Consider the following 9255-nt stretch of genomic DNA (forward strand, 5'->3'; position numbering starts at 1 on the left):
TTATGTTCGTTAAAATATTGGTTTTGTCATTTGTAAGAAACTGCTAATTCAAGTTAAAGAAAAAAAAATTATCTGATTTAACTTTAATTTCTTAAAAAATTTGCGAATACGGATATAAAAAATAGAATGGAGTTGCCACTTCGTTGTAGGTTGATTAATTTTCAGCTTTACAATTCAATTTTGAAAGAGATTTGGAGCTACAACTTATTTTTTCATTTATCAAAAGAATACATTTTGCCTGCCATATTGCCACCTCATTTTGACTTTTTAGAAGTTTGCTATTTTAACTTTTTTTTTCAAAATTTTTGGAATGAAAGACAAAATAAATTATGTACCTACTTCAGTATACATGTAAAAAAACGGCAAATTATTACTTCTTAATGTTTTGAAAACTTATTCGAATTATTCAATTTGTTGAATTCCTATTCAGAATTAAAATACATAACTATTTTATGATAGCTTAAAAACATACTAGTTAAGATTGAACTGATTTGTAGATCGAATGCAAATTATTTGATATATTCTATATCAATCAGGTAGAGTATTAAAAGAAATGTATCATGAATATCGCTTCCGCTTATGCAACTAAAAATTATTGCGATGTTCGCTGCACTTTTCATAATACCATGTTCCTATCATATTCTTAGTATATTAGCAAATATGCACTATATTGTAACGCCTAAATATATACAATTGAAATGACTATTATGAATAATTCTGATGGAGAAAATTGTTGCATTGTCAGATTATGTTTAATTCTCTGATTTTAAGGTAATGTTGCAATTCAATTTTTGCAACAATTTTTTTGTACAATTCTAGACCACAAAGCGACGAGTGTGTTGGATTCGTTGCTACACTATAACATAGGTCTTCAATTTTTTTTTGGGACATTTATATCAATTTTCATAGTAGTCCTATGAATAGTGTATAAACTCAGGCGTCACGATGTGAGGTGTAAGATATAAATAGTGCTTAAAATTGAAAGTTCCAAATTGTTAAAAAGATTTTGAAAATTATGAACTATTTGAACTATTATGACCTGTTCACACTAGGCGCCGGGTTCATAGTGTTGGTAGCTGCAAAGAGTAGCTAATCTTCCATATTGTTCGATTTGGTCTTGTAAAAATAAACGCGTGATATTCCTCGCTTTGTGTCGACTTAATTTGAGACAAAATGAAAATAATAATACTCACCCACAAACGACCCTATCAAACTGCGGTTGTTGGTTGTTTGGCTTAGGCTGAGAGGCTGATATTGTGGAAATTAATGCTCGTCTAATCATAGGGTCTCATCAATAAATTCGCCAATAGTTCGGAACTGTTTGATAAATTCCGTCATGGATGTTCCGAGTCTCTTGTATTACGCACCTAAAAAAATAAAATAAAATTAAAGATACAGTGAAAAGCATACTAAGTCGTCCGATCTACAAATCCCGAGCAGCTGACTGTTTAATGGTAACGGTGGTGGTGCAAATGAAACGGTTGCGGCGGTGCCAGCAAGCCCGCCGGGGTATTCCGATTTTTATAACGTTTCCCACAACGCGACTGCTCATGATGCCCGAGATGAGACCGCGCAGCTTGTGCAGCGTGTTGGCGATACACTCAACCATGGCGTCACGGCAGATGGCATTGAGCGCAGTATCGACCATGATCGCCCCGTAGTGCTTGTAGGCGACGTCCCGGGCGATCCAGTAAAAGTTAAGAACTCGGATACCTTCGAACCGGCGACTCGTGCGTTCCTTAGCGACCGATTGCAGGCAGCGGTACGGCATTGGCTAGTTTATAGCGTAGCTCTGTGGTTTGCCGTAGGTACAACCCTTTGTGAACTGGGCGTTTGCGGCACATTCGGATGAGGAAAATCGACGACGGGCTTACCCGGTCAGGATGGCCTATGGGTCCGGTGGAATTCAGTCATCTGGCGATGTTGTCGGACGCGGACACTTAACAGATACCGCATCACATCTGCTTCTTCCGGTAGAGCTCCTTCTGAAAGGTTTGAAATTTAAAAAAATGAAAAATTATTATCACTGAAACTGTATATGGTAGCCAAAGAAAATCGAAGTTCTTACCCATAAAGTGGTGGCTTGGAACTTACCCATGAAGTAGGGGGGTGCACCTGGATCAAAGAGTTTAGAATCGAGTTAATCCGCTTGAGTAATTGTTCCGTTGCCTGCGATACAAGGGAAGTTTGAAGTTATTGCGTTGGTCACTAATTACCAACATCACTCCCGGTTCAGTTGATAAAGTTATTGACCATTTTCAGCAATCGATTGAACGGAAGAAACCGGAAACTTTTTCGCGACCGAATCACTTTAAACTTTTGAAGGGACACAAAAAACATTATTGTTTACGATTGAGTCGTTTGGATCAGTGACTGTAAATATATGTACATAAGTTGTTCGCATGAAGCAAAGAACAAATTATATTTTTATGTTTCAACTACACAGTAATAAAACAACTCCTTTTGGTCATAAATGTTTATTTATGAATCAAATTTTGATTTCCAAATTAAATATGATGGGCTTCATTTTTTTGTCCTGCTTTGGATTAACTTATAATAAAATCATTGAATTTATAAACATTGTAAAACTGGTTTGTTTTGGTTCTCTGTTAAACCTCATTCTCATTTCAGGAAACAAATTTTGAGAAATGATGAAAATTGTCAGTTTTATTTATTTAATTTAGGACCTTCTACCAACTATATTCGTGTTCGAATCAAAACAGAGTAAATAAACTAAAATTAAAAAAAAATAATTCTTCTTAATGTAATGATTGCTTAGCATTACTGCAGTAAACTCTAGTTATTAGATTACTACACCATTTAGAAACTTATTAAAGGTTTAACCCTTCTATTGATGTTTCAATAGAACGCTGCGCCTTTTCTTGAATCTTTCACTGACATAGACAAGATTCAACTTCATCATCCAAGGCAAAAATTTATCACCGATAGTGTTTTTTTTTTCTCAAGAGCATTATGATTTTTTTGCTAACCTGAGCGAACTTAGGTGAAATCAAACGGGCTTAAGACTATGAGATGTAAAATTAAATGAACATTTAAAATGTAATAAATCTACCCACCCTCACAAATTACATAAAACTTAATATAACTTTGAAAATATTTTTTATGGATTTAATTCATTTCTACAATCTACGCAAATTGTTTTAAAGTGAATAGATTAAAAGTTATTTAGACTAGTATGTGGGGTCAAGCGTAAATTAAAATATTTCGAAAACAGGAATATAAAGTTTTGTTATGTATACATATTGCATTTTTATCCAAAATGCTACTTAATATTTTTGAACCACCAGCACAAATGAAGACAAAAGAAATCCACAATTAATCGAACAAATATTATTAATAAAATATTAATCATCAACTCTTCAGCTTGGTTTTCGTTTATCTATCTTAAAGTTTATACTTATGGGTTTAACATTTCTGTTTAATTTAAGTTTGTTTTTCTATAAATCGATGATAGTTTTGATATCGTCTATAAATTAACACTAGATTGTGCAATTATTTTCTAACAATTGACTTACTTCTAGTGAATATAATCTTCTTTCAAATTTTTTATTGTAATTTTCAATTCTTTTCTCAGTTATTCTTTCAATTATTCTATTTTCTATTCAATTTTCTAATCATCTAATTATCATTGTAGTTTTCTATTGTATAAAATTTTTGAAACCTTAATAAAAAATTATTATTCAGATTTCGAAGGTTTTCGTAATTAAGCTAAACTTTTGCTGAACAGTGTTTTGAAGAAAAAGTTAAATGTATAAAAAAAACTCGGAAACTTAAAAAATTTATTTTATTTAATGTCCTATACCAAAAAAAAGGGACAATTTTGGTCTCAGGAGTCAATTTTATAAAAACAATGAACGCCTGAATTATGCCAAGTTTTGCTATCATATTAAATTCTATACCAAATTTTGCTTGAAGTTTGCTGTTGATACCTAAATATGGCCTTAGTTTGCTGTCAAATCAGAATTTTTGATACCTTAATTACACCTAATTTTGCTGTCACAGAAATTTGTACTGCAAGTTATGCTCGCATTTTGCTGTTAACACCACATTTTGGTCACAGTTTGCTATCAATTCGGGCATCAAAGTCTGCTCGGGAAAAGTCTCGCCCGACATCTTCGAGAACTGTTTATATTTTTTAAACAAAAAAGTGTAAAAGAACCGTTTTCAAAACTAGTCGTGTGTCATCGGTTGAAAACATAAGAAAATCCAAAGATTTAAAAATAAAAAATAAAAAATGAATCTTAAATAAAAAATATTCGGAGATTTTAAAAATTTCTTGTTTGTTTTAAATTAAAAAAAAAAGATTTGTTTTCAACCACACCGAATGTTTATGTACAAACAAAGGAAGCTTGCCAAGACGTGGCAAATTTTCATTTTTCCCAAACCCTTAAATATTAAAGTTTAAAAAAGAAACTAAATAAATAAATAATAAAATAAACATCTTATCTTGCAGGTTTCAGAATGGCATCCATTCGTCATAACTTGGTTGCAAAAAAAAATTATCCTTACAACTCATCAGCGAACGAGTGAGACGGTCAACAAAACCACATGAACGCCGGTCATCGTTAGCGCGAATGAAGCGAAAATCGAGAAAAAAAACACCCACGCATAGTTGAACAGAAACTTTCACTAGAGTAAACAAGTTTTAACTTTAAATTTCAGACACCGGGGGACTTATCACACAAAATATTACTATGTTTCGGTCACAAATTGTAAATTACATAAACTAATCACATTTTTAACGAAAACGATCCAGAATTTCTTTAAAAGCAAGGAATTAACGCGGACACGTAAACAAACCTGACTCAACTGACACCGAAACTCTCGAAGTCCTCCCAGAAATATCAATTGCATATATTTTCTAAACTTTAAAATTTATCGATCGCAACAGAAGCCCCGGAATAGTTGAATTAACAGTAATTTTTCATTCGCGAGAAAACAAACGGAAGACGATTCTCCTTTTTGTTCCTTCTAGTTTTTAACTTGTTATGTAGGTTGTGAAAACTGAATAAGATCTTTTTTGGAAACTCATCAGTGCAAATCAACTCTTTGCCTCAGTTTGATTTCGCGATTGTACGAAGAGAAAAAAGTTAGCAATTCATAGTAAAAAAAATTTAAAAAATACCAAAAATCACAAAAATGACAAGAATGTCAAAAAGCATAAAAAAGTGAAAAAAAAACACAAATTTGATCAAAATATTAAAAAAACGATAATAAGTCGAAAACAACAAAAATGATCAACAGTGCAAAAAAATGAAGAAATGGACAAAAAACTTTTTTTTTTCAAGTAGGTTTAGCAATGACAAAAAAAAAAATTAATAAATCAAGGAAGACTTAAATCACAAAACAGTTGTAACTAAGCTGTTAAAATAAGGTCCTTTGATATTCGTCACTGAAGTTCCCTAACGAAGTAATTTTAGTCCCTAAGGACACAAGTCAAATGGAGTTTTTTTTGCCAATGCTGCCATTCAAACCGATAGTAGGCAACTCTAAAATACAATTTTTTAAATCTAAAATCAAACAAAATCAAGGAAAGTAGTCGTATTTCGGAAGAGTGATTTCAACGCATGATCATTATCGTTAGAATTCACAATTCAACAATGAGCATCACTTTTACAGTCCATAAAAATCTTTATATGATAAACAATTATAAAAACTTTGAAATAACTTTCGAAATAAAAATAAAATTATTCGAAAACTCTATCATCCATTTAAGCTTAAGTCGTTCTTTAATTTATTGTGTGTTTTATTTGTGCTAAAAATACTTATTACAAGCTGTTGAGCTTTTGCAGATGTTTAAAGATAGTAAACAAAACGTGTTTGGATATTTTAACAGAACGTTTTGATAGTTCTGATGTTAAAATTGCTTTAATGATCGTTCTTATTATGCATTTTTTAATGTTTCTCATTTAATAATATAGCTTATTATCATACCATTGCTAATCATGACACTATGAGTTTATTTATTATTCCCGTAAACATATATAGCGTAAACGTATACAGCGCAAATACTATGTAGACTCTTGAAAAATCTGCCAAATGCATCTTCATTAAGAACAGCTAGGAACCTTGACCATATTTTTGTTTAGCGGAAACTTGTACTTTGATCGGCAGATAGCAAAACACAAAAACCACATTTTATCCAATAAACTACCTTACTGAACGAGACATTTCAATTTTGATACAATAAAGGTATACTTAGCTCTGATTTGTAGAAAGATTCGAAGAAAGTATCAAGTAAAGCTGTAAATTTTCTTCCATTTCCGGCACCGGCCCCAGCTATTTCAACAGCCAATGCACATCGTCCACTAGAATTTCAATAATGAACTGGGTTGTTAGACCTCAAAACACTAAGAAAATTAGAACAAACGCGACGCAAACTCAAATTATCCAACTTCTGTACGAATTTTTGTCTCAAATAACAATTCACAATTGAAAATTCAGGAGTAAAAATCAGCAGCAAAAATAACCACACCCGTCAGTCACGGTCGCCGCCTACTCAGTCAGGACCTACAAGTTGTATATTGAAAAGCATTAACTTACAGATATTTCAATTGATAAATACAACATGCTTCGAGAGCGAGTAATTGAACTTTGCATAAAAAATTATAATTGGGCACGAGAAACGATTGAAAAATTTCCTGGAACGGTGTATTTTATTAAAAATATATTGCATAAGAAAAATATGCCACGATAGCAACAAAAGCTTTCAAATATTTTTTGATTTTTTCCCTCATAAAGATGAACGAATCCGTGTATTAAACAAAGTAAAAGATATAGATATATTAGAACTAAAAAAAAGACAATCATACAAAACTATAAACAATTATCGGGCGACAAGGTTTAAGATCATTATGATCCAATTGGCGTGTGATCTTAGATTGTACTTGCAAATTTTTTTTGCGCTTAGAAATCCTTTTATGGTCAAACGACAAATATTTTGGCTATCAGGGTTTTTTTTTTATATTTTGTTTGGGATAGGAAGGGGATGTGTGTATGGATTGAACCAACAATTGGTCACCACACACGAGCGTGTACGCGATCCAGCCATTCAGTCAGCGAGTGCGAGCGGGTGAGCGAGCTAAGCACGACAGCGCGTAGTTGTCTCGGCCAGATACAGTCAAGTGATCCGGTGGTTCCACTACGGAAGGCCAATCCAGTCTGCACAGTCAGTATGATGCTTTAATTGACAAACAAAATCTTGAGACTTCAAGTAATTCTATAATGTAAAGTTTGTAGAAATTGGTTCAGTAGTTCCTGAAATATTAGGCTCATGATCTGGCGTTCCCAATTTGTTTTCTTGACAGTCCTTATGTATAACCAGAACACATATTGGTATTTCAGGTGTTAAGTAGTAAATGTAATGTACGTATACAAAACTTAAACAGCAACACGTTAGGGACATGTTAGGGGAACAATTACGAGTGTTGTATTTAAATGCTTGCGCTTTTGTAACAATAATCAACGTCTTATGAGTAAAATAAGATGCAACTCCTTTTTGATTCAAGTCTGCCAGTTATTTAAAAAAAAAAATGTCGTGATTCAAGACCAATCTACGTGCAATCCGTACCATATCATCACTATTCCTGCCCACAGTCATGCCAACCTTGCGTCGTCGTAAGCAGAATAAAAATCAACGCACAAAGGCCGTTTCGCATAATGGGCGCTATATGGTCACATTCTTAACTCACTCCCGCCATCAGCCTTCGGGGACATTCCTGCTCTGATCATTTCTGAATCTGGCTCCTCGGTTGCTCGCTCGCATTTTTTGTCGCACGCCTCCCTCTTCGGTTATTTTTTTTCTCCTTTCTTTCTTTGGACCCACAACAAACAGGAATGTGATCCGAAGTGATGGCCAAAGGGGCCCCAGTTGACGACCGACGACGCCAATGACGAAGATCGCGGTGCCGCTGCTGCGTGTGATCGTGACAATCCGCTGGCGATTTTTCGGGATTTTGTTGTCGTGAAGTTCCACGTCAACACACACAAAAGTAGGTTAGCAACGGAACGGAACAACAAACGCACGCGGAATCCGATGGCTTTTGGAGTGTATTGGGCCGAAGATTTTTTTTTTTAAATTTATGGTACTGGGAACCAACATCCTCGAGGAAGGTGTTCGCCTGATGGGTATAAATTTGTCCCGCGCGCACCCACCATTCGGTTTAAAGGTGGCAGTTGAAGGGAGATGAAAACCTGGAAAAAAGAGACAAAAACATAAAATAAGGACAAGTTTTCCCATGATGGTCCATGGATGGACACCCGAGTCCGGAATTTAATGTGCGGTTGATAAATTCGTCTCACAAGTTTATCGTCCCGGTGCAAGGTCAATAAATGGGAAAAAAAGACCCCAGTTTGTCCTTGGCGATTTTAACGACGACAAACTCAGACCAGGGATAATTCGCTTGGATTCTCTGCTGTGATCGGCCATTTCGTGGGAGGGAAACGAGATCCGCTTTGAAGTGGTGCCGCGACAACTTTTACCTTGTCCCAAATGAATTCTACGATTTTGGAAAGTGCGTGTGCGATCTGATCACACTTTAATTCCGGAGAGAGGCGTGGAACGGTCGTTAAGAGTTCGGGAAAACGACCAGGATGTCTGTAAATTTATGTCGAATGATCAGAAACGTTCAATGGCAGTTGGAAACATGTGTTTGGGTTCCCGATAAGATTGAATAAAGCTATTAAAATTATTGTTGAAATGTTTTACTTTTCCAATTTTGAACTAAGCAGATCACTTCTTTATCAGCAATATGTCGTCTTGATGTTTAATTTTGACAATTGCGACAATTTTGACAATTTTGACAATTTTGACAATTTTGACAATTTTGACAATTTTGACAATTTTGACAATTTTGACAATTTTGACAATTTTGACAATTTTGACAATTTTGACAATTTTGACAATTTTGACAATTTTGACAATTTTGACAATTTTGACAATTTTGACAATTTTGACAATTTTGACCATTTTGACAATTTTGACAATTTTGACAATTTTGACAATTTTGACAATTTTGACAATTTTGACAATTTTGACAATTTTGACAATTTTGACAATTTTGACAATTTTGACAATTTTGACAATTTTGACAATTTTGACAATTTTGACAATTTTGACAATTTTGACAATTTTGACAATTTTGACAATTTTGACAATTTTGACAATTTTGACAATTTTGACAATTTTGACAATTTTGACAATTTTGACAATTTTGACAATTTTGACAATTTTGA

At 33.7% G+C, this 9255-nt stretch overlaps 1 protein-coding gene across 1 annotated transcript; it reads right to left on the minus strand.

Annotated features, from left to right (window-relative positions):
• Positions 1–1423: 1423 nt before the first annotated feature.
• LOC129753874 (60S ribosomal protein L15-like) lies at positions 1424–1771 on the minus strand. The gene has a single exon (XM_055749724.1). It carries the CDS (start codon positions 1769–1771, stop codon positions 1424–1426), a length of 348 nt encoding a protein of 115 aa, XP_055605699.1.
• Between the last annotated feature and the right edge of the window lie 7484 nt (positions 1772–9255).

The sequence above is a fragment of the Uranotaenia lowii genome, chromosome 3, assembly GCF_029784155.1.
Source record: "Uranotaenia lowii strain MFRU-FL chromosome 3, ASM2978415v1, whole genome shotgun sequence".
Classification (NCBI taxonomy): Eukaryota; Metazoa; Arthropoda; class Insecta; order Diptera; family Culicidae; genus Uranotaenia; species Uranotaenia lowii.